The sequence below is a fragment of the Mesoplodon mirus genome (genome assembly GCF_964341445.2).
Source record: "Mesoplodon mirus genome assembly, chromosome: 17".
In the NCBI taxonomy this organism is placed as follows: domain Eukaryota; kingdom Metazoa; phylum Chordata; class Mammalia; order Artiodactyla; family Ziphiidae; genus Mesoplodon; species Mesoplodon mirus.
In genome coordinates, this window is record NC_138993.1 from 49544763 (window position 1) to 49572223 (window position 27461).

Below are 27461 nucleotides of genomic sequence, written 5' to 3' on the forward strand. Positions count from 1 at the left end.
AATCTTTGTTTTAAGGAGGTAGATGTAACTAATGCCATGGGTTACATTATTTTCAGAATAAACTTGATTTGGGTGCAAATCGTTAAGCTTAAATACAATTTAATTGGCAGATTTAGGATATGTTGGGGCTTATAAATAGCTATTTTTAGCTCTCTGTATCTAAATTCAAATCTCCATATTTCAGGCCTTCTAGAATGATATCTCATAGCTATATGTATTATGAAGCCATTTTAAAACAGTTTTGAGTCTATATCTTTCTGATTTTTATTTTTAAACTTAGAAATAATAGGATGAACTCAGCATTGTAAAAAATGAAGTAAATGGGAAGATGTGAGGAATAAGTATTTATACTTACTTATATAAGTAGAAAATATAGTGGCATCTGCCACTTTTTGATATCTCTTACAGTTTGGTCGGTCCCTATTTCAGCTCATAAGTGACGTAATAAAAATCACTCAAAGGATATCTAGTGGATGGTTTAGGAGATATAAAGTGTTTCAATCTTCTAAGTTCTAATTTAGAAACTGATTATGTAGTTGTGAGTGGCTTCAGCATACTAATAGCAAAAGAATTGCTATGGATACCTCATTATCTTTTAAATAAAGTCAGTTACAGTGTTTTAAATGTGCTTTATGCTATTAATTTATTTCTCTCTGATATTTTTGTTGTCTTTAATTATGGCAGACCACAGTGAAAACACATAGTTACTTTCCTTTTTCCTATACTTGCTCTGAATCATTTTAGGATTTTTTTTCTAAACCTTAAATCTTGAGAAGTTATCAAACTTTTTGATAAGTTTTTGATAACTTCAGACTCTTTTGCTTTGTCACCATGGAACATTGATGTTAAGCAACAGCAATAACAAGCTAATCTCTAAGACTGTACAAAACATTTCAGCCCAAGACCTTACTATATTGAACTTTTAAGTTTTTATCCGTTGAACTTATATGAATGAATTAATGGTTCAGAATTTATTCTGAAAATATTTACAAATTTGATTTTGGGTATATGTATATGTATAACTGGTTCACTTTGCTGTACAGCAGAAACTAACACAACATTGTAAATCAACTATACTCTAATAAAAAATAGTAAAAAATTAAAAAAATAAAAATTTGATTCAGGAGCACATTCATAAAAATTATTTTTTCAGGCACAGGTACGTTTGTTGTTAAAAGTAGTTCCTTAATTATGGGTTTTAAATAGACATCATTTGTTTCTTTTATCACAAGGGTCAGCAGACTTTTTCTGTGAAGGGTCAGCTAGTAAATATTTTCAACTTTGCAGGCCTGATAGTCTCTATTATAACTATTCAACTTTGCCTTTTAGTATGAAAACAGCCATAAACAATACAAAAATAAAGCTTTACTTACAAAACCAGGCAGTGGGCCAGGTTTAGCCTGTAACCTGTGGGCTGTAGTAGGGCTCCCTACTCTATTGGAATCTAAAAATTATAGGAAAACAATAAACAAAACAATAAAATCATCTTCCTACTCTCTTCCATCTCCTCACTTTTTTTAAAAAAAATTATTTAATTAAATAATTTATTTATTTTGGCCGCATCGGCTCTTGGTTGTGGCATGCGGGATCTAGTTCCTTGACCAGGGATCGAACCTGGGCCCCCTGCGTTGGGAGCATGGAGTCTTACCCACTGGACCACCAGGGAAGTCCCCATCCTCACTCAATTTTTTAAAAATTTATTTTATTCAGGTATAGTTGATTTACAATGTTGTGTTAATTTCTCTCCCCACCCATTTTTTAACCTCATTATTTTTAACACTTTTTACAGTTGGAAAAATGAGGCACAGAGACATTAAGTAACTTGTTGGAGTTGCACAGCTAATAATGGCAGAGCCAGGTTGTGGGTTAAGGCAATCAGATGTAGAGCCCACACTTTTGACGTTATTGTACCATATTGTTTTTACAATCAGTTGTTATAGATAATGGTGAATGTTATGAATACCATATGCTTATAAATATAATGTGAATTTTGTTAATATAATATGATGTAACACTATAGAAATGTGAAAAATAGAAAGTAAAAATCCTCTAGTAATCTCTTATCCCAGATCTCTTATCTCTTATCTGTTAAGTTTTTCTATGTCCTTTAACACTTTTCAATGCATATATAAAGTAAATATTTTTAAAACATAAATGAGAATCATATTAATATATACTGGCCTGTAACCACTCTGTAATCATGGACAGATTTCTAAGTCAGAATATGTAAATCTATTTTATTCTTTTAAAAATGTTTTATAGTATTGCATTCACATATGCCATGTTAACCAAATCCCCATTGATGTATATTTAGAGTTTTTCCAGATTTATATTTGTCCTTTTTAATGTATTATTTTCACATGTAGACTATTGATTTTTTTTGATAGTATGAAATATTCAGAACAGAAGAAGAGGAAAAAATAAAATCTCAGGGACAAGATGTTACATCATCAGTATATTTCATGAAGCAAACCATCAGCAATGCCTGTGGAACAATTGGACTAATCCATGCTATTGCCAACAATAAAGACAAGATGCACTTTGGTAAATAATTTTTCATTACTGCTATCTTCCCCCTCCTTAAGTTATAAGTTAACTTATTGATCAGTAGGTGGTGTTCTAGTTCTTTCTTTCAAAGTATCAAATAAAGCTTTTCCCCCCTTCTTTCTTTTATAATGGGAATGTATATACCATTAGGGGAAATATTAATCCTCCCCAGGTTTAACAAACAAATAACTTAAGCCCTATCATTTATCCCAATATTCTTATATTCCTAACTTAACAGTGAAAGGGTTTTACCTGAGAAATAGTTAGCATGCTTCTAGTATTTTCATATCTCAGTCTCTTTGAGATAGCAAGCCTTTTCAATTTTATCATCTTTAATATTCTCAGAATCTGGATCAACCTTGAAAAAATTCCTGGAGGAGTCTGCATCAATGAGCCCTGAAGAACGAGCCAGATACCTGGAGAACTATGACGTCGGTACCTTTTTCTGTTTTGATCTCATGTGTGGGCAAAATTCTCTGGGATTGTAGATTCTTTTTGGGGGTTTGTCTTGAAACTGTATATTATGCAATTATGGATTTTTGTTGTATCCATTAAAACAGGCCTTTTGTACTTTTGTAACATTATCTGAAATATCCATAAATGTTGAGAAATTGCCACTTCTTTTCTACGTCCAGAGCTGAATGAGAGAAAAAAGGCAATTTGATTTAACAATTTATAAAATATCTTATGATTGACTGTTCCTTACCATTCCCTCCCTATAATAAATATATGCATGGCAATACCCTGTGTGTCTTTCACTGGGAATTTGGAACAAGCCTGAAGACCAATGGAAAAAACAAAGGTTTAAAGGTAGATGTTAGAATATTCTCTAGCTATTTTATCAGTGTAATATTTTTGCATGTGTGAGGACACAGGCCGTATAGTCTAAGACGTTTTAAATGATTGTACCTTTTCATAGAATTTAGATTGGTATTTACATTTTATTCTGTTTGAAATCTATTTTTCTTTTGAAGGCTTTTTACCTTTTAATGACATTATTAAGTAGATTGTAAGTTCTTCGAAATTAGAAACAGTATAGTGTACAAATTATTTGGCTAGAACAATGTGTTAGGCAGAGTTTGTGCACGATAAATCCATTGACTTGATTATGTTGTTTTAGCATTCTAATATACTTTGATTATTTTAAGTTGTATTTTCTTTAAAAAGCCTGCTGATCTCATAAAACATCTTTATTTTACATAAAAATAAAATGAACAATATAAAAGTCACCAGTAATCCCACCAATGAGAGGTAGCCACCATTTATATTTTTAATAGGCAGTATATAATTGTATACACAATTTTTTAAAACAAAAATTTGATCACACGGTAATATTGTTTTATAACTTGCTTTTTTCACGTAACTTATCACAAACATATTACATACCAGTAAGTATATATCTGACATCATCATTTAATGGCTGCCTAGCTTTCCATAGTGTAGTATTTTATTTAACCAATAAATTATTGTCAGAAATTTAATATTTTTCCCTTTTTTTCACCATTTGAAAAAATACTACAAGGTATATCATTGTAGCTAAGTCTTTGCAAGTATCATTAGTTATATATAATTATGTACAGTTATATGTAAATATATAAACTCCTAGAAGAGAAATTGCTGGACCAAATAGTTTGCATGTTTTTAAAGCTTTGATACTTATTGCCAAATTGCCATTCATAAAGGTACTTTCACCCGTAGTTTACTTTGACTATTTCTCTTCATCTTTGTTAACAGTGCGTATTATAAGAGCAATTTTTTTTTTAAGTTCAGGAACCTAAAATCTCTAGCTTCTGATAAATGCATGCCTTTTGCTCCACATTTCTAAAGTGCTGACTGAAGCTGCATGATTAAGCGTAAATACAGCCAGAGCTGCAGAATAGCATGTAACCTGGAGAAACAGATGAGCTAAGCTTCTTCAGTCTCTATCTGTGAGATGCTTACTTTATTCTAGTCTCAGTTGAATAAAGTGTTAAATGTTAGTCCCAGCAATTAAATAAGGTAAATGACTCCCACTTACCCCTGGCAATTACAAATAAGCAGATACTCAGTTTCCTAAGGTTGCAGAGATTTGTGGGTTGGGAAGCACAGCAATTCATTTGCTTACTCAGAAATCATTCTTAAATATTTAGTGTTAAACTGTTCCAAAAATCTCCTCCAATTTGTTTCTTAACAAGGCTTTAGGTGTTAAAATTTAGCGTTGTTGTTTTCATTTAAAAAGTTGGCTATAGTCATTTGTTCCTGTTAATACTTTATATTCTTATTACAGGCCATTCGAGTTACTCATGAGACCAGTGCCCATGAAGGTCAGACTGAGGTATTTCACATTTTTCAAAACTTTTCCTGCCACTTGTAAATTTAACTACAGTTCTATTGTATGACATGTAGTTTTAGAAAATTATTGGGACTTTTTTTCCTTTGAGGTAATTTGCTTATGTAAAAGTAGTCATAAAGTAGCCCAAGAACATGTTTTGACAAACTGTTAATATACACTTTGATAACAGCCATCTCAGTTTGTCTAATCATTTAGACAGATTGCAGATTGTGTGCTGTTTGCTTTGGCTAATGGGTGGTCTGCGTGTTCCCCATCAGGTTCCTTTGACTTGCAAGTATTTTGAGAAAAATACCTGCCCTGTAGTAAAGGTAGATAGCCAGTATGGTTTTCAAGAGTCTTTATCATGCTCAGCTTCTAGCAAAAAGCTGTAACATTCTCTTTACTCAGGAAATCTGTTCGGGGGCAATGTGATGATCTTCACCATCTTTACCCTGTTAGCTAGTTATTTATTCAGATAGGTCACCTCTCCTCTCCTTCTCTTGTCTCTTTTTTCATTCTCTTTTTCATGAGGGATTCCCTCCCTCCATTTCTCCTTTTTCTTCCCTCAAAACCCTCCCTTTTCTTCCCTCACCCTCCCACTCTTGGAGGAAGTTTGTCAGAAGGTATTTCAGTCAAAATGAATAGAATTTAATTAAAATCGTTTGGTGTATTTATAACACATTTAAGTGTTAATACCAGAGAATTATAGATTTTCTTTTTTCTTATCCCATGCATGACTTGGAACCATACTTTTTCATGTACAAAGATGACATTGCCTTTATGCTTTAAAAATACTTGAAAAAGGGCTTCCCTGGTGGCGCAGTGGTTGAGAGTCCGCCTGCCAATGCAGGGGATGTGGGTTCGTGCCCCGGTCCGGGAAGATCCCACATGCCGCGGAGCGGCTGGACCCATGAGCCATGGCTGCTGAGCCTGCGCGTCCAGAGCCTGTGCTCCACAACGAACTTGAAAAAATACTGATTTAAAAGTATTGAACTTAAATATTCCCACTGTCTTCAAAAAAATTTTTTTTAAGGAGAAAACAATTTGATACTATGATATAACTGCCGTTTTTCATAGCTCTGACTGGTAACTGTGAATGTTTATAATAAAACCACTTAGGAATTTAAACATTAATTCTCCATGTAATTGTATCATACTTTCTTGGTTGCTCTCAGGTTCTGCTTTCAGAGGTGTGTACCATTGCTTTTTGACTAAGTTTACATACACAGACGCACACACACACAAGTGGCATGTCTAAGTGGTTTCGACACCATACTGGAAATGAATGGGATGCTCTGTTTTTTGTATTGCTTTTTACGATCTTGAGCATGTTCTTAATCTTCACTATGCTTTGCTTTTTTTTGTTTACAAATTTATAGTGTTAAAATTAGCAGTGATGGTGAAGATCAGCATGAAATTATTGTAAAATATGAAAACTGTTAATTGTAGTAAAGCAGTTAAATGCTTTAATACCTGTTTACTTAAAAAAACTGTCTTTATGGTACCTCCTCTTGCCTCCTTTTTGGCCTTTATCCAAATTATGGCTTTTAATACCTCCTTTTAGATGATGTTCACATCTCTTTCTCTAGACTTAAACTCCTTCCCTCTGTAGACTCTTTTATTTTATATGATTCCTACTATTTGCATTTTAGCTATTTGTCTTCATATTCTTTTTCATTTATTTAAGATGTATATTTTTTTAACATCGTAACAGCTCTGAAATTAGGGTGTATCTTACAGTTGATTTTGTAATTTACTTGGTGGTATTACCTTCTTTAGTGGTACATAAAATGATGCATCTTAAAACCACTGGTGCCTTAGATTTGCTGAAATGTGGTGTCATATCTCCCTTACTGTGGCTCTTCGACCTAGGATTGGTGTTCGATTCCTGTGAGTATGCCCCAGAGTATCCAACACCATTCCTTGTGCATAGGCACAACACATAATTATTAATTCACCAGAATTAGCTCAAAACTAACCTTAGTGGTGTAAGAACTACCAAAAAAGGCTAAATCTTGGTGTTCTGTAGTCCCCTGAGTAAACCAAACATACTATTAGCCACTGTTCCTCAATAGGGCACTATTAACATTTTGGGACGAGTTCAGCTCTTTGTTGTGTGGGCTGTTTTGTGCATTCCAGGGTGGAATATAGATTATTATATTCTAGCCACTGTATGTTAGTGACTCCCAGTCACTGAGAGAACAAAAACCCATACCATACATTTCCAAATTCAGTATCAGCCACCTTAAAATTCCTGCACCAGGGACAGGTTTTGCGATCACGTTGTTTCTGGTTCATCTACCATCTGTGGACTTAAGAGTCTTTGACATATTATTATCTCCATTGCTCTCTGTATTCCAGCACACTATTTTTTGTCAGTTCCTACGACACACCTCAGTCTTTCCCATTTGTATTTGTTTGATTTTGCTGCCATAGCAAAATACCACAGACTGGATGACTTAAACAACAGAAATTTATTTTCTCACAGTTCTGGAGGCTAGAAGTCAATATCAGGGTGCCATCAGGGTTGGTTTCTGGTGAGGCCTCTCTTCCTGACTTGTAGACGGGTGTCTTTTCACTGTGTCCTCACATGGCTTTTCTTCTTTGTGCACTTGCAGAGAGAGAGAAGTGTCTAGTGTCTCTTCCTTTTCTTATAAGGACACCAGCCTTATTGGATTAGGGCCTCATCCTTATGACCTCATTTAATCTTAACTACTTCTTAAACGCTCTGTCTCCAAACACAGTCACATTGGGGATTAGGGCTTCAGTATATGAATATTTGGAGAACATCGTTCAGTCCATAGTACCCTTTTTGTGCTTTGTAAGGGCCCAGTTCTTGTCCAGGTATACCCTTTCACCTTACATAGTTGGTACCTTCTCATCCTTTAGGTTTCACCTTAAAAGTCATTTTTCAGAGAGGTTTTCTTTCATTACCATTAAGTAGGGCCACCTCAGTGAATTTTCTGTCATAAAATCCATTCTATTTTCTTCCTGGCATTTTTTAATCTACAATATTTTTTTGTTTGTTTATTCCATTTATTTCATAGAATAGGAGTCCCATGAGGACGTGGGTCTTTTTTGTCATATTTACCTTGAATCCCCAGGACAGTGCTTGGCATTGGACAGTATATAGGCATTTATGAAAAAGCGCATAGTATAAAAGTAAGGAGCACAGGATGTAGGTTTGTATACTGACTCTACAATTTAGTAGCTTAGGCAAAATACTTTCCTTAGCATAAAATGAAAAGAATAGCATCTACCTTATGGGATTGCTGTGAAGATTAATGAGTTAACCATATAAAGTGCTTAAAATAGTGCCTGGTATTTAATGGGCCCTCAGTAAATACTAGGTGGTGATTTTGTTTTACCAGGCTTTCAGAAAAATGAATATGAATGGCAGAGGATGAGCTGAAGCAATAGGGTGAAGCCAGATCAAGGGGTGGCTTGAATTTTATAAACAATGGGGAGCCACCAAAGATGGTATGTCTAGTGTTCAGCATATTGAGTTCAAGGTGAGTAATGGGTCATCTGTGTAGAAGTTGGATATGGAGTCTAAAGCTCTAGGGCGATATCTGGAGTTTTGTATTTGGTCGGAGAGTAGTTAGAACCTTGAGAATTCTACAGAGGGAGAATAGTGGTGAACCACAATGAATCCCTGGGGCACATAGGTGTCAAAGGAGTGGGTGGAAGAAGAGGAGCCAGTAATAACAGTGTAATAACAACTGACATCATTGATACTCTCTGTCAGAACGCTTTAATGGGAATGGAGTAGGCAGGAGCCTTATTGCATGCAGAGACTTGTAGACTAAGTGAGAAATCAGTAAGATGAGCCACCAAAACACAGTAGCCTCTTTAGAAGATTGGCCGTAAATGCGGCCAAAGAGTAGTTGTTTACTTGTATGTTCTGAATCCCACCATGATTGTCTGGCCGACTCTGGCTAATCCAGAAATTTGGACGGTAGCCCCACCTCACTTATGCTTCATTAACCTACGCTGAAAGTTACTGCTTTCATGTTTCACTTAAGTTTGGGAAGATAGAAGAACAACAATGGGATATGAGGAAATTAAATTAAAAGTGTTTTTTTTAAATTGTGAACAAATACAGTGATACAATAATGGAAACAGTATGCAAATCAAACGTAAAGGCAAGAAAAGAAAAATCCAAAAGAATATTTTATTTGCCTTCAGACTCTAGTTTTACTTCACCAATACTTATCTAAAAAGCCATTTCTAAAGTTTGTGATTTGCCCATATTAATTTAGGAGCCAGCCCAGATATGAGTAGAGATCTCCTGATGATTTATTGTTTATTTAACTTTTTACAAAAAGAATAAATTTATTATATTGCTCAGGAACCTCCATACAAATTTATAGTAATAATGAAAAATAATAGAAACTGACACAGTTGTTCTATGTATGTATTAAACAAACATGCCAGTATGGAAAATGTAGCAAAAAATGCTTTTAGTATTTATGGTTTTTTTTTTAACTTCAAATCTTTTTTTAGCTAATTTTAGAACAGTCGAAATCAAACATTTTTGTGGATTTTTTTTCTTATTATTTTATCATGAGTATTTTCTTCATCAAAACCTCTTTATAAATAATTCCTTATGGCACTGTACTCTCATGTGAATGAATCATAATTTACTTTCCAGTTACCTTAACTTTTGATATTTAGATTGTTTTCAGTTTTTCAAGTTAAACACACAACTTCATTGAATATCTTTGTTTATTCATATATTCATTCTAGGTTCTTTCTTTAAGATCATTTCCTATAGGTAGAATTACCTTGAGTCGAAGGGATGAACATTTTTCAAGTTCTTGTTACATAATATAAAATTATTGTCTGTCTTTCATTTGATTAACCTAGTCATCTGTTTGAGCACCTAGTATGCCAGGTATGGTGCTAGGAACTATATATACAGAGATAAATATGCAGTTTGTGTCTTTGAGGATCTCTTACTTCAATGGAGATAGCTTCAAAAATAGCTGTTGCCAGTGTTGAATTCTATTTTTAAATTTTGGCTTGTTTGATAGAGGGAAATAATGTGGTTGATTGCTAAGACCATTCAAAGATCTGTTGTAAAAGTTTATGAAATGAATTTCAATCATGAAATTAAACTGTAATTAATTTACAAGTGAAATGTGTAATCTACTTTGGTTAGTGTTGTCCTATAAGAGAAGGTGTTTTTGACTATTGGAAAAGCAGCGGGTAAATACTGATTTCACTTATGTGTTCACGTATATGTATACACAATTTAAAATAAATTATGTCTGTGTGTATGTATATGTATGTGTCTAGTTGGCTTTTTTGGCCCAATCAGTGCAGAATGTCAGTGATGGGGGAGGAAATAGTGTCAAGTTTTATCTTTATTAGATGTATAAGTATAGTTTGCATGGCTTCATTTTACTCTGAAGTATAGTTTTTCATTATTTTGATTATGTTAGAATTACAAGGAGTTAAGATGCTCTCACATTTACTTTCCTTCTTTAGGGATTTATTTTCTTCTTTCCTTGACTCTGAAAGAAACGGAAGATATTAGGAAGAAACTTAGTTCTTATAGAATGTACAATTTAAGGTCCCGATTGTTTTGGGAGAATCAGATGGGAACAGTAAATGAAACTCAGATGCAAAGTACCATGCATTTTAAGCTGTATAGTCCAGTTTTGTCAAGAAATCTGAAATTGCATCTTTCTGATCTTTCTTTTTGTTTTCCATTTATTTTCCATACCCCATTTTCTCTATTCCATTCCAACAAGATGTAAGGTAGATCCTTTTGGGGCAACTTCATTTTATGTCATTCTTAAAATTGAGAAATGCTCTGGAACTTCTGTCCTAACTCCTTACACTTTTGCCTTTTTCTCTCCTTCCATTATCATTTTTTCTGTATATCATTCCCTGAATAGAAGCTGGTTTAAAGCGTATGTGTGGAGTTGAATGGGAGAGCTGAGTTTGAAAGAGGAAGTACAAATTAGGATTAGTCATAGTGGGGGATATATTATTGAAATGGTTCTTTTTTTGATCCTTTGTGTTCAAGCAGTGATATTCTATCTCCTTACATGTAATCAGTTCTTCTTTATCTAATATCACTGGAAAATGAATGATGGTTAAATGGATTGAATTAGTTGTTGAAAGGGTCAGAATATAGTTACTACTCTGTCCTGTTTACACTTTTTTCCCTTTCTTAGGTTAACAAATATTTTGTCCTAAATGAATCAAATTAATCTGTTTTTTATTCTTTCTGAATCATCTTCTTGTTCTTCTTATTTTCTCCAATATCAGGGTTTTGGAAAAGGAGATATATAACTATTATTATTTTAAAGTAAATTCTTATATTGAACTCATCAGTTTACTCTTCCAGACCTGACTAGATGTAATTCTTTTTTTTTTTTTTTTTTTTTTTTTTTTTTGTGGTACGCGGGCCTCTCACTGTTGTGGCCTCTCCCGTTGCGGAGCACAGGCTCTGGACGCGTAGGCTCAGCGGCCATGGCTCACGGGCCCAGCCGCTCCACGGCATATGGGATCTTCGCAGACCAGGGCACGAACCCGCGTCCCTTGCGTCGGCAGGCAGATTCCCAACCCCTGCGCCACCAGGGAAGCCCAATGTAATTCTTCTATCTAAAAATGGCTCCAGCAATAAAAATAGAGTTGAGGTTGTATTGATATTTGAGGATGGTGGATTTTTCTGTTTGTTTTGTTTTAACCACAACTTTCCAAAACAGAGGGTTAAGATTTAAGATTCTTTTCGTTTGTAGTCAATGAGAATCTTATTGGAGCTACTCTCAAATTGTAAAAATAAATAAATAAATAATTTCTGGGACTTAGTTTTTGGCCAGCTTAACAATGGTAAGCTTGAGTTTAATGTAAAGTATAGAGATATAGGTCATTATCTTAATAGGGATTTTGGAGAATTGTTAACGGAAGTGAGAAAATACAGTTGCTAAACCAGTAAGAGAAAAAAGTCTTTAAAGAATATCTAGAAATCTGTGTGTATCTTGATTTATTAGGTGAGCAAAATGAAGAAATTTGCCATTTTCCATGGAATATATAGTGGTATTTTGTGTATTTTGGTATCTAGCCCATGTTTCACTTTGACTTCTTTGCCAACTGAACATGGATACGTTATAGGAAAGTTTGCATCCTTTGCATGAATCTGGTTTTACTTTCCTATTTTAAATTTGGACCTCAAATTTAGTGTAATTCAATGTATTATACTGAAATTTATTCCAATCTACAGGAGTCCATTTAGAATTAATATATTTTTTATTTTTTTATTATTATTATTTTTTTTTCTTTTTGCGGTATGCGGGCCTCTCACTGTTGTGGCCTCTCCCGTTGCGGAGCACAGGCCCTGGACGCGCAGGCCCAGCGGCCACGGCTCACGGGCCCAGCCGCTCCGCGGCATATGGGATCCTCCCAGACCGGGGCACGAACCCGTATCCCCTGCATCGGCAGGCGGACTCTCAACCACTGCGCCACCAGGGAGGCCCTAGAATTAATTTATAATTTTGACTTTAAACTTTTAAAGTTTTATATATGTGTACATAGCCTCATGCATGTATGCCTACATTTATAATTTTACTTCTTTTCATGGCATTTGGAAGCCCTAGAGAAGTTCCTACTTTTTTTCCTTTCCATGTGCCATTTTTTTAGACTCAGTGGTATCTCTAAAGTTTGAAAGAACATGTCCTATTCTGGAAATAAATTTAATTGTCATGATTAAGTATATATTTTATCAGCAGGTCAGTAAAAGGAATGATTTTGTAGGTATTTAAGACAAAAGAGTCTCACCATGAGATACCTGGGGTTGCTGGAAACATTGGGAATCATTTTGGGGTGTTACAGTATCAGTCTTGATTATTCTTAAGTGTCATTTATGGGTGAATGCAATGGAAATTGACATGCTTATCAATTGCCAAGTATTCTCATCTTCTTAAATTCTCACTGCTTTTAAAAGTATGTCTGTCATCTTATTATAATGATAGTTACCATTTACTGAACGCATTTTATGTGGTAGGCATTATACTAAGCACTGTGTGTATCCTACTCTAATCTTCTCAATTCCTTAAGATAGATGTTATCCCATTTTACAGACTGGAAGACAAAGAAGTTACTAACTTGTCCAAAGTCACACAGCTAGTAAGTACTGTCCATGCTCTTAAGGCAACAAAATGTATAGATAAATAAAAATTGCTAAAACAAACAAGCTCTTAGTCAACAGTAGATTTTTCCTTATATTAAACATAAAGTCTTACCCATAAACCAACCACAGTCTTTTGGTAATTATGTTATCTGTATTTTGGAAAACAGTAATTATTTTAAGTACCTACCAGCCAATGATCCCTTTATATTTAGGAAATTACATGGTTATAATGATATTTTTCTTAGTTAACAGGATGCCCTTTTAGATGGGAAAACATTTTGGGTGTAAGCCAAAATCTACTTGCTTTATTTTAACATTTTAGACTAATTTAGATTTAAGCACTTAGGGTAAACTACCAAACACTTGATTTCTTAATAAAGCAGTAATACTAGTCTGACCCTCTGCCCCCTTTGTTAAAAGGTCTGTATCATTTCTTTTTAGCCTTTACAACATTTCTAATTCTTTGGTGGTTATTAAGTACTCTAAAGAGTACTTTACTTTTTGTACACCCAGAGAATGTATATTAACTGAAGCAAAAGTAATTTGGCTTTTTAGACCAACACACTCTTTCCACCTTTTTATTAAAGGTTTGAAAAAAAATTTTTTTAGCCTTCATGACATTTCTAATTTTGTGGTTATTAAACAGTTTAAAGGGTAGTTGACTCATTTTTTCATATACAAAGTGACATACACATTAACTGTGAAGGAAAAGTAATTTGGCCTTTTAGGACCCAGGTATTTTGGTTTCTTTCTGAACCAGTTATAACTTTGAAGATAGAGAAATTTGAACTGTTGATTGTTATGGGAATACATCTAGAGATAGTAATAGGTTTGCCTCTGTGAATTAGGTAGTTGACAGTTGATGGGTGGGTGGCTTTGTGTGAGATGAAAACACTGAAATTGGAGCCAGGAGTCATGGGTTCTGCCTCTGCTTTGAGAGTCGCTAGTTATATGACTGTGGGCAAGTCAACTAAGTCCTTGTGCCTCTAAAAGACCCCAACACTGTCCTGATGCTCATGGGCTGTGTCCAAATAGCTCACCCTGTATTTTTTTTTTTTAACTCAAGAGGATTTAAGTCAGAATCAGAATGCTTAAAAATCTCAAAATGAATGTCTATACCTAATTCCTTTATGCAAAAAATATTTGTTAAACTCCTTAGAGTACTTTCTGAGGAGCAAATCATTTAATTCCTAGGGTTTTTGAAAAGCCTGTTCTGGTTTTTTCAAAACTGTAATGAAGAGATAGGTTATATTGCAGTGGTGTATGTGAAGTCACATTATACCGTTGCAGACCCACGCAGTAAGCAGAGGGGGCACGGTTTCAGTGTTAATGTCCTGGCAGACATTGATGTCATTAATAATTCTAATGAAATACATAATTTTTGACAACTTTGGATTCCTCTACCAGGACTGAAAAACTGAGGAAGTGAGTTCTTTATTCAGATGCTCTAGAAAGTGAGCTCTTTATTAAAATCTGCTGAAAGACTCAAGAATAAGCTGTAGATATTTGATCTTTTCCAGTTAGTATGGAAAGGAAATTGGCTATTTATTCTGAAGCTTCTACTCACAGTTTAAATTTTCATATTTGAAAGCAAAGCTAACTTAGTTACTTCGGCAGCTAATATTATGACAATGTAAAAGTTGGTGAATATGTCTTTAATATTTGTAATTCTAAGAGAAAGCCTAGGTATATTCAGATTCCATAATAGCATTCTTCATATCAGTCTTTTCATCTTTTAAAATAATATTACTTGAAAATCCTTTCCTGAAACTAACATAATATTGTAAAGCAATTATACTCCAATAAAGATGTTAAAAAAAAAAAAGAAAGTCCTTCCCTGAATTATCATATACACTTTCATTGGAATTGAAAATATATGTGATATACACAGTTATGTCTATATTATGAATTAAATTATCTTTACAAATTGTACAGTTGGAAAAAATGTGTATATACTGTGTTCCTTTAGCTTTCGGAGGTAGAAATAAATATGACTAGAGTAAAAATTTAGAATTACTAGTTCTAATGTTTAACAACTCAACATATTCATTTACTTATGGAAAACAATACTTAGTATGCTAGCAATATGATAGTGGATAAAAGGTTTTTCTAAGAGCATTACAAGGTAGTTACAAGTAAGACAGTCATAATGTAGTAACGTACTGTCCTGTATTTGATATTGTAGAACATTTGCCAAATAGAAACACATGCACACACACATGAACCTTGATGTATGGAACTCATTCAGGAGGGTGTGCTTTTGAACATATCCTTTCTTTTTTTCATTCCTTCCTCTTATATATGGAAAACATGATGAGCAAAAAGAGGGCTAAAATTACCCATAGATAATCTGATAATGTTTGGACAAAAATTGTATCTTCATCTTTAAATAGAAATGATCATAATTCCTACCTTAGTAGGATCATTGTGAGACTTTATAGCATCCACAGTTTAGAACACTTGGTATGTAATAGTAAGCATTCAATGCTAGCTATTATTATTGTTGACTGATGAACATATAAAGATACCTGTGTGAATGTATTTACTACAGCATAGTTTATAAATGTAGAAAACTAGAAACAAACTAAAGATGCCATAATATGTTTAAGGTACATCCATTTAGGGAATAATATGTTGTCATGAAAAATAATGTAGATATATACTTACTGAGGTGGATAGATGCCCAAAATATATGGAAAGTGAAAGCAGCATGAAAAATATGATTTTTTTCTTTGTAAAAAATGTTAAAAATTTTAACAAATTGCTAAAGGTCAAGTATAGGCTGGTATGATACTATAAAATCCCTGTTAAGCACTGCCAAAGGGGAGCTCACAACCACTCTCCACAGACCTCACTGGGTGCCTATAAGCTTAAACTAGGGAGAAGGCAAGAGAGAGGCCCAAGGTGCAGGCCTGGGGGAAGGAAGCAGCTTCTACTTTGGGAAGGGCCTGGATTCTTCTCCCCTATGGAATAAAACCTAACAATGCTGAGACAGAAAACCCTCCCTGGAGAAGGGAACAGACAAAACTACTCCTTCAGGGGAGGTATAGGAAACTCCTATGAGAGAAATCAATGGAGGAGGGAAGGATCCTGTGGAAAGCCTTGTCCTTGATATCCAGCTACAAACAACCTACTTATGATGGAGGCTGAACCATATCAACAAAGAATGCCTTCACCTTCCCACCATTAGACCAGCCAGCACCAACAAACAAGTGTCAAATGTGTGGGGTAGGCCGAGAGCATGAAGAGAGACCTTCTCTGAGGCATAGACTCTGAGAAAAATCCTAAAGCTCTGAGTGGAACAAGAACAGTGAAAAAGAAAGCATTTAGCAACCCAGCTCCTACCCTAAGCACACAGTAATGCGAGGCAGATTTTAAGCTGGTAGATTACTGAGGATAACCATAGCAAAAACAAACCAAACAGCACAACATCTAACTAGATTGACTCAACTCCACACACTAAAGCCCTAGCAGAAGAGGAGGCATGCCCATTCCCAGACATAAATACATTTGTCTCAGTCTCTCTGCTCCTACACAGGATGTATGCCTTTTAAACAAAAATTATAAGATGAAGAAAACAAGAAAAACAACACACTGTCACAAGACAAAGGAATCAACAGAATCAAACTCAGATATGATCCAGGTGTTGGAACTGTCAGATGCAACTTAAAATAACTGTGATTAATATGTTAAAGGCTCAAGTAGAAAAGGTAGACCACAGATACCAACAGATGGGGAATATCAACAGAGAGTTGGAAGCTCTAAGAAAGAATCAAATGGAAATCTAGTAATTAAAAACACAGTACCAGAGGTGAAGAATGCCTTAATGGATTTGCCAGTAGACTTGCAAATGTTGAGGAAAGAATCAGAAAATGTGAAGATAAATTGCTAGAAATTTACCCAAACTGAATCACAAAAATAAAAAATCATGGGAAAAAACCCCACAAAACCCCCCAGATCACCCAAGAGCTGTGGGTCAATTTCAGATGATCTAATATGTGCAGGTAGAATCAGAAGGAAAAGAGAGGGACTTCCTTTGTGGTCCAGTGGTTAAGACTCCACGCTCCCAGTGCAGGGGGCTCGGGTTCGATCCTTGGTCAGGGAACTAGATCCCACGTGCTGCAACTAAAGATCCTGCATGCTGCAACTAAAGGATCCCGTGTGCCACAACTAAAGATCCCACATGCCTCAACGAAGATCCCACATGCAGGATCCCTTCGTTGCTATGAAGATACCATGTGCTACAACTAAGACCCGGCACAGCCAAATAAATAAATATTAAAAAAAAAAAGAAGAAAAAGGTTTTTAAAATGCTGAAAGAATTCGATGGAACAAAAATATTTTTCAAAAATAAAGGAGAAATAAAGTCTTTTAGACAAACAAAAACTGAGAGAATTCATTACAAGCTTACTTGCACTATGACTTGAATCTACACAAAGAACTGGTGAGCACTGGAAATGGAACAAGTAAAGGTAAATATAAAATAAATTTTGTTTTTTAAATTGTTCTAAAAAATGATTAAGTGCTCATGGATAGACCATATTATGGATCAGAAAATAAATCTTAAAAAAATTTTTTTTAAATTTAAATTATAAAAAGAATATTTTCTAACCATAATGGAATTAAATTAGGAATTAATAACAGTAAAAAGTATCTGGAAAATCCCCATATATTTAGAAATTAAACAATACACTTCTAAATAGCTCATTGGATCAAAGAGGAAGTCACAGAGAACATGAGAAAACATTTTAAGAAATTTTTTTAATTGAAGTATAGTTGATTTACAGTGCTGTGTTAGTTTCTGGTGTACAGCAAAGTGATTCATTTATACAAATATATATATATTATTTTTCATATTCTTTTCCATTATGGTTTATTACAGGATATTGAATATAGTTCCCTGTGCTATACAGTAGGACACTGTGTTTTATCTATTTTTTATATAGTAGTTTGTATTTGCCAATTCTGAACTCCTAATTTATCCCTCCCCTAACCCCCTTTCCCCTTTGGTAACCATAAATTTGTTTTCTGGAAAACATTTTGAATTGAATGAAAAATTATTAAATATATCCAAATTTACAGGTTGCAGCTAAAGCAGGGATTAGAGGAAAATCTGTAACATTAAATGCTTATAGTAGAAAAGAAAAGGCAGAGGATAGAGAAAAATCTATAGCAGTAAATGCTTATAATAGAAAAGAAAAAAGGCTTCAAGTCAGTGATCTAAGTTTTTACCTAAAGGTAGCAAAAAAATAAAATAAAATAAAAAGAGCAAATTAACCCTAAAGCATGCACAAGGAAGAAATAATTAAAAGTGAAAATCAGGGAAATTCATTATTGTTCTAGAAGTCCTATAGCCAATGCAGTAAGGCGAGAAAAAGAAACAAATGGCATATGGATTGGAAAGGAAGAAATACAGATGTCTGTATTCACAGAGAGCATGATTTTTTATGTAAAAAAACTGTTTATTAAAAAATAGGGGAAGGGGACTGTGTGTTAATGTCATAAAAGACAAAGGCTGTTGGAAATGCTTCAGGTTAAAGGATACTGAAGAGGCATGAAAAAAAAATTCAATACCTGCTCCCAGATTAGATCCTGAAGGGAAATGCTACAAGGAACATGAATGGATCAACTGACAAAATTAAAATATGGATGGAAGGTTAGACAGAAGTCTAACATGACATCCAACCTACACACATCCTAACACAGCCCATATCTATATGAAATTATGAAGGTGATAACTGCTGTTATAAAAGAATTTTCTTTTTTAATTAACTATTTTTGGCTGCATTGGGTCTTCGTTGCTGTGCACAGGCTTTCTCTAGTTGCAGTGAGTGGGGGAAACTCTTCTTTGCAGTGCACAGGCTTCTCATTGCAGTGGCTTCTCTTGTTGCAGAGCACAGGTTCTAGGTGCGTGGGTTTCAGTAGTTGTGGCATGCGGGCTCAGTAGTTGTGGCTCGCAGGCTTAGTTGCTCCACGGCATGTGGGATCTTCCCGGACTAGGGCTTGAACCTGTGTCCCCTGCATTGGCAGGCGGATTCTTAACCACTGCACCACCAGGGAGGCCCCTGGTACACGGATTCTTAACCACTGTGCCACCAGGGAAGTCCAAGAGAATTTTCTTAGTCTTAAGAAATACTGAAGTGACCATGATTTATATAACTTATCCTCAAATGGTTCAGGAAGAAAAAAAAAAACAACTATGTAGAGAGACAGGAAGAGAGCAAGAGAGTGTAAGTACAGATGATAAAGCAAATCAGGGTAAAATGTCATAGGTAAATCTAGGTGTTTCCTGTACTCTTTTTATTTTTGTAACTCTTGGTAATTTGAAATTATTTTTTAAGTTTTTAAAAACATTCTTCAAAAATGGCAAAAGAAGAGAGCCATCATATTTGAAGTTAGAAATCACTTTTCTCCCAGTAAGCACTGTGAGGGATGAGGTAATGTCTGCCTCCAGAACAAAGACAGGTTTGCTTACTGCTTATTATAATACATCAGTTTCCCCAAGCTCAGTGTTCCTCTCCTATAATGCAGTCCGTTGTGTGTGCAGCCATCCATCTGGGCCCTCTGTGTTGCCTTCAGGTGAACTGACACTAACATAGTGATGATCGTGCTCCTGGCTGTGCTATGAGTAAAGTCCTTTGTCTCTGACACAAGAGTCTCATGTCTTCTGCCAGCACCTATGAACAAGTAATAGGATAACTTTTTAGATGGAAGGGGTAAAGTCAGATCCGAGACCTGATAGTCTAGTCCTCTGAACATGTCATCCTCATTCCTATTTTTGTCTTTTTTCTCACACTGAATTCTTTGCTAGGAATACCTTTCCCATTTTGCCTGCCCAAACCTTATATGTTCTTTCAATGTATGCCTTTAGTTCTACTTCTGGTTTAGTAATCTCTCCTTCCCTAGATTCTTAGAAAAATTTTGTTTTCTCCACTACTCATTAGTCATCTCTTCCTCTCTTCCTTTACTCCATTTTCTTTCTCCATCCATTTTCCTTTTCCTCTTCCCCACTCTTCTGTCTTTCTCTTATTTAAATGTAATCAGATTGAATATGACAAACATCTGTTAGACTATGTGAGCACAGACACTTTATTATATATACCTTTGTTCCCATATAGAGCAAAGTATAGGATTCATTTATGTATTTCTAATTGATTGATTCTTATTATGAGCAGCTAAACTGTTCACAAACATGTTTTTAAAACCCTTTATTTTAGGTTATTGTATTATTTACATAGATCAGAAGTACTAAGTAGGATCATAGGATTTTCAGGGTTGAAAGAGTCTTAGAAATCATTCAAGGAAAACCCCTTTATTTTCCTAAAGAAAATAGGTCATGGTTAGTGAAATCCATTATCACTAAGCAAGGACTTATATCACTATTTATTTTTTTTTTTTTTTACTTCTCACTATGGTTGTTAGTGATTATAATTTTATCATACTGCTTTAAACTCAGTTTCATGTGCTGGTGTTATTTATTGGAGGCAACAATTGTAAAATTATCATTTGGATTACCATTAATAAGTTAGTTATTATTAGCATGTGCATTTTGTGGAAAACTCTTAGGTCAGATTCACCTTTTGTGGTACAATAGTGTTCGAAAAGGTGACTCCCAAAAATCTAATTTTAAGAGGATTACTCCTCTGCTTATTGGAATCTGGTCTAATAAATTAGTATTAAAATCTTTTTCTTGGCCACTTAGGCTGTACACCACAATCATTAAGATCATTGGATTCTGGAACTAGATTTCCTGTATTTGAATCCCAGCCCTGCCACTTCCTGGCAGTGTGACCTGGGTTATGTTACTTAACCTCTCTGTGCTCTGATTTCTTATTTGTAAAATGGAGATAATTACAGTAACTATCTCATGGGTTACTGGGGGATTAAATGAATTAATACGTGTAAAGTGCTTAAAAGAGTGCCTGGCACAAAATAAGTGATACATATTTTAACTGTTTTTTTCTTTTACTAAAAGATGGGTAATAATCCATGATAGTTTCCATTTAACTTTTCAGTCTAAGTAAGAGGATAGTTTATGCATGGCATCAGCTTCTGAGGGATTTGTTTCACTCCTCTATATTTTGAAGTTGTTTTTTTCCTTAGTGTTTATTACTGCTAAGGAATTCTTTTTACTAGTGCCTGTTACCATACAGTTTTCTTTTACACATAATTCTTTGTATGTTTTGTATATGTTACATGTTTTGTGTGTGTGTTCTTTTTTTTTTAAACAGTTTGATGTAATAATTCCACTTTAGTGACTTTTAAATAATTCCATGAGTCTGCACTATACAAATGAGGATAGTTTAGATGTGCACTTAACAGAAGCTATGGAATATAACCTGATACTTTGGTTATGTATTTCCGCTTCACGTACCTTTAACTAATATTCATTTACGATCCTTTTCTAAATTATGATTGATTAAAAATACTAGACCATATAAATCCAAGTATGACCATACGGTGCTTTTAAGAATAACTGATCTCCCAGTAACATGGTCTCAGTAAAATGTTCTCTTTTTTAATTATGTAGTCCTCCTCGCCATGCTCATCACAGCCTCATTCTAGCCACTGCAGAGCGAAGGCCTCATCATGGTGTCACCATGCATCCCTGCCCTGGGCCAAACGTAACCATGTAGGCCCTGCAAAGGCTACCAGTCCATCTCTCCGTCTTCGTCGCTGGCGACCCTTCTTACGCCTACCATCTTTGGGTCTCCATTCTGTTGTAAGTGTAGTCAATCTTCCATCTCTTCTTCCAGTGACAGGGGCAGTCCATTTTTTCCCTTAAGCTTCTTCAGTCTTCAGAGCGCTTTTCTCTTGGTTCATCAACCATTAGCTTTTTCTCCCCAAGTAAGACTGCAAGCATACCTCTATGTTTTGCAGTCCAGCTTGACCCTCACCAGTGCCTTGGTGAACATCCATCTTTCCACTCCATATAATGCCAACAGGTCCCTCCCTGCCTTTTGATGAGTGCTGATCGACATTCATGATAATGTTTAAGTTCCTGTCAGTTGTTAAAGTGAATATGTATTCTCTTACCCTTCATCTTTCCAATTTCATTTAGTTGACTCAGGTCAACAAATGCTGTGTACCGTCTGAGTTCTTTGCCATCTCTTACTTTATTTTTTTTTCATGTTTCTGAACATGACTTTAGTCTCTTGTCATGCTTTGGGGTTATTTTACTTACTCTATCCTTAATCTAAGCCTCCATGGTGTAGGGTGTTTCATCTAAGCTATTTTATTCCCTGAGGTGGCTCAGGTACTTGGTTTAATCTTGATCCAATCTTCCCTGCCTATTCAGTTTCTAAAGATCTTTTCTCAAGTAGGAGGTGACGATTTTTCTCCTTGTGAATTGATATAGACTTCCCACAAATTTTATAATTTCTCCTTCTTAAGTTGATAATATTAGCAAACTGTTAAAAAGTACATTTGTTCTTGTAATCGTGCTAATTACCTTAAATGTTGAGGCTGATGGTGGAATTCTAATAATTCTCATAATTGAAATAAGATGCAGGATGGCAACTACAGTTCTTGTCTTTCTGATGTTTTAGAAAATTAATGGTAATGACTATAGCTTGGCAGAGCCTACCTAGAAATGCTACATCTGAAAGATTTGGCGTACGCCACACATTTATAAGAAACTTGACACTTCAGTAAATCATCGTGACTTTTGAAGCAGAGGAAGTCTGACTACACATACTTTCATGCTTAAAAAAATTAAAAGTTGGTGTCAGACATTCTTTCCTTCCCCTTATTTACTCTTCTAGAGCTATTCTCAAACTATGAGGTGGAGTCTTGGCACTTTTCCTTAAACATCTGCTTCCACCAAATATCAGTATGGTCATCAAAATAGCCTTTCGTCAACAAACTGGTATCAACAAACTGGTGTCTCTCTATTTCATTATCCTCACTGGGTCACAACATGCATTTGTCGTATTTATTTATCCATCTGATATTTATTGCTTCCCTACTGTGCCATACGCTGGCACAGTAGGAGATATAAGTGAATTAGATGATCAGAGTAAAACCCTAATTTTCTAAATTCTGACTTGGGCACAGTTGATTCCAAATAGGAATAAATTACTTTGTACTTAAAAATATTCTAAATATAAATGAACATGTCATAAAAATTGGCATTCTCAGTTTTATGTTTTTATGTAATATTGATCTTTTTCCCATGTTAATTCCATTGCTTTATAGCTTCATAAGTGTTTTCATAGCCTAGTGGTTAAGAACATGGGTTCTAGAATGACATTGCCTGGATTTGAAACCAGATTCTATCACTTACTAGCTTTGTGACCCAGCGCATGTTACTTAACACTTCTGTGCCTCAATTTTCTTGACAGTACAATGGCTATAACTATATTACCTACCTCATATGGTTTATATGACAATTAATTGGTCAATTCTTATAAAGCACTTAGAACAGTGCTTGGTATATATTTAGTGCCACAATTATAAATTAAATTTAAACTATTTTTTATAATTTGAAAATTTTAGTTAGCATTTAGTTAATTTCTATCTAATCGTTTTTTTAATTCAAGGTAATAAGAAGTATGTTCTAAATTAAGAAACTTCGTAAAAAATAAGATATAAAAATATAGGTAAAAATTATCTAATCTGTAGCTTCTGGTTTTTGCCTTTTGTTAGTTATTGGTCATTTTTTGAAACAGAAGACTTACTGGAATTTGCTTTTTATGTATTGTTCTTGTTTTCAGTGGAATAATGTTTAAGCAATTGGATAATTATAGATTTCAGACTCTGACTAATTGAAGTTGACCAAAGGAAAAGGCTTGTAATAGGCGCTGAGGTCTTGTGGAAGGTCTAGAAATTTTGAGCATTTATCTTTTATAATAGTTTGAAGGCCTTTCATGCCCTCTTTAGTGTTTTGTGTTTTTAGTATGCACTTTTGGATAAAAGGTACAATGACTCACAATTTTGAGTCACTAGATTTAGTGACTTCTTACATTTGTAATAATGTAGTCTTAGTATTGTAATAACACGTAATGTTTATATGGCACTTAACAGTTTCTAAAGTAGTTCCATGCATTTTGTTTAAACCTCAGAACAGATAAGAAACCCAGTGCTCACAGGGGTTGGGTACATATTCAGGTCTCTGGTTCTGGTTGTATTACTTTTATCTCTAGCATAGTTGTATTTACTGACAAAGTATAAAAACCAGAAGCTATTAGAAGTATTATTCTTAAGAAGAGATGGTGTTAAAATAAGTAATAATTTTAAAGACATAATAGCTCAAAAGATTTTAAATATACTTTATATCCTACTGGAGAATTATCTTAAAATAAGTAAATAAGCCCCTTTCCTAGTTGGATAAGGAATTTTTTGTAGTGTTCTTGTTATAGAATTGAATTTATAGTTTGTTGAATTGCCTAGATTTAACCTTGAAAAAATGGGTTCTCTCTGGTCATTGGTGAAATGGGGGTATTGGATTGAATGATCACTAAAATCTTTGATTCTCTGACCAGTAAAATAAGGGAACTCATTATGACTGTCTTTAAGTGTTTGAAGAAATATCATGTTCAAGAGGGATTAGACTTTTTTAAGATGATGGAAAATATTGGGAAACATTTTTTGCCTCAATATGAGGGATAATTCTAACCAAACTGTCAAAATGGAATGGACTGCCTGAAAACCTAGTGGCAGTTCCCTGTTGTTTGCAGGGATACCACAAGATGGGGCTACAATAGAGAGCAGTCCAGCATTGGAGCAACAGTAAAACTACGTAACTGTGATTCCTACCAACTGTGAAATTCTTTAGTTCTAAGTTGAATTTAGGAAGAGCTAGTTGACCACAGCAATTTACGTTGCGTTGTTGCCATTCGTAATTTGAGGGCAGTAATCTCTGAAGAACAATACGAGGTTAGATGAGTCACTCTGTAAATGCTTTAGAGGCATCCAGTAAATCCAAGATAGTAATGTTTGTTCTGTTCCTTTCAATTTCTGCATCTGAAAACTTCGTATTACTTAAAACTTAAAATTATATAATTACTTGAGGGTGAAAAAATAGAAATTTTAGAGTTGATACCGTTGTGCTACTTACTGGATATTAAATAATATGAGATATAACTTGATTATGCCTCTTTAAAATGTTTGCCTCTAAAACTTGTACTTACATTTAACCGTGATTATATTTCATTTCAAACCATTTAGATGTGGTATACAGCTAACACATATTCGTGTTATCTGTGTAGTTCCGACATATTGTAAACTGTGCTGGTTCATCATGTATTGACTTGCATAAGTTATTCGAATGTCTAAGAAATGTAGCACAAGTTGCTCATGCAAATGGAATTTGGCAAGCTAAAAAACCTAGGTATAATTTTAATATCAAATAGTTCACTGAGAAACAAGAGAAAAATCGTAGGCTAAGTTAAATTTTACTTTAACTTGTTCATATTCCCTTTTTCTCCTTTAATCTTTTGGGCTATGTTCCTGCTTCTCTTCATTTTTTTTTTTTTTTAATTTTATTCTTTTTTGGTGGTACGCGGGCCTCTCACTGCTGTGGCCGCTCCCGTTGAGGAGCACAGGCTCCGGACATGCAGGCTCAGTGGCCATGGCTCACAGGCCTAGCCACTCTGCGGCATATGGGATCTTCCCGGACCGGGGCACGAACCCATGTCCCCTGCATCGGCAGGCGGACTCTCAACCACTGCGCCACCAGGGAAACCCTTCTCTCCGTTTTTAAACCCTTTGAATCTAGGATGAATAAAAATACTTATTTTATTCTAAGTCTATATTGCATTTTTCAGAAAATGAGATTAAGGTTACATCATTAAGGGAGGAACTCACTTTCTTGATGTCCTAAAATTTAACTTGCAAAGAGTTTTTTTAAAACTCTGTTTATGCTATTATTAAACTTCTAAAAACTTTATTATTTCAAATTTCAGAAATTAGACAAATTAGTTCATGCATTCATTTCATTCAGCAAGTATACACTGTGTACTTACTATGTACCAGGTGTTGTGCTAGGTGCTGGGCTTCCAGAGTGAACAAAACTTTAGGTTAAAATCAATTGAGATTAAGAAAGGTGTGCCTTGAGTCAGTGTTTTCCTTGTTGATGGTCAAGCACATTTGTTATAAATGTAGGCATGTTCACTCTGTCCACTATATCAAAGATTAAGCCTTGAATTATATTTGATAAATGTTTTTTCATGTCATTTGATATTATTTGTATGTGTTTACATGTAGTTGATTGATTTGTTTGACTACTAACATATATAATATGTATTTCCCCTCCTATTCCAGGCACCAAATATAGATGAAAAAGTAGATCTTCATTTTATTGCATTAGTTCATGTAGATGGGCATCTCTATGAATTAGGTAAGAACTATTTTAATTTATCCTGGGGAAAGAAATAGTAAATGGGGAAATCTGTATTTATGATAAACATAACTGTTGATATTTATTGTGTTTACCTAAGTTAATTGATTACCCTATAACATTGAGTTGGCATAATGGAAGTTTTCCATTTAAAAGTTTTTACTAGAAAAAGGGCCTCCCTGGTGGCGCAGTGGTTGAGAGTCCGCCTGCCGATGCAGGGGATACGGGTTCGTGCCCCGGTCTGGGAGGATCCCATATGCCGCGGAGCGGCTGGGCCCGTGAGCCATGGCCGCTGAGCCTGCGCATCCGGAGCCTGTGCTCCGCAACGGGAGAGGCCACAACAGTGAGAGGCCCGCGTACGGGAAAAAAAAAAAAAAAAAAGTTTTTACTAGAAAAAATAAATATGTTTTTGATGTTCAAGTAACTTATAATTCAAGAATTCCTGCATACCACCTTTGCATTTTAGCAAAGCAGGAAAATGCTTTGCTAAATCATTTAGGAAACTCCTGTAAATCACTTCAGCAGTCTTTACTAAATTTTTGAGTTGGTTATCATCAACATCTTGGATGAACCATCTTGATCCTGAAACTAGTTTTAAAACATAGTGTATTATTCATAATGACTAGTTTTTGTATTCAATAATGAGTATCACTAGTTTTCAGGCTTTTGTACTATCGCTTTGTATCATATCTGATTTTTAAAAAGACTTTACAGGAGTCTATGTTTTCTGGCAACAGTTCCCTAAGGCATGTGTCAAAGTAGCCATGATTAATTACTTGGTATTTTGGCCTATTCCTGCACTTACCTTTTAAACGTTTAACTATAGGTGGACTACTTTAGTTTGTATTTGGAGGAGAGGATATTTTAATTGATAATTAAAGGATAATTAGAGGATAATTTTAGAGGATAATTTAAATTGATTCATTCAGACAGAAGAAACTTTTATGATTCTTTCAAAATTGGTAGATAGTACTTATGAGTCCTTTTTGTCTTTCTCTCTGAGACCTTCTTCGATTAAAAAAGGCCGAATAAAGAAACAGAAAAGTGAAATCCTTTTCAATGTCTAGATACCGTGATTTTTAGTTCTCTTTCTTCTCATTTGCTGTAAATATTAACTTTTC

General features: G+C 34.7%; 1 protein-coding gene across 2 annotated transcripts in view; it reads left to right on the forward strand.

Annotated features, from left to right (window-relative positions):
- UCHL3 (ubiquitin C-terminal hydrolase L3) overlaps nucleotides 1–27461 on the forward strand; it is a 42397-nt gene that overhangs the window by 10186 nt on the left and 4750 nt on the right. For both annotated transcript variants that reach the window (XM_082602391.1, XM_082602392.1), the window contains 4 exons: nucleotides 2388–2544; nucleotides 2893–2978; nucleotides 4814–4861; nucleotides 26265–26340. In XM_082602391.1, the coding sequence (XP_082458517.1) occupies nucleotides 2388–2544; nucleotides 2893–2978; nucleotides 4814–4861; nucleotides 26265–26340 (367 nt within the window). The remainder of the gene's footprint in view (nucleotides 1–2387; nucleotides 2545–2892; nucleotides 2979–4813; nucleotides 4862–26264; nucleotides 26341–27461) is intronic.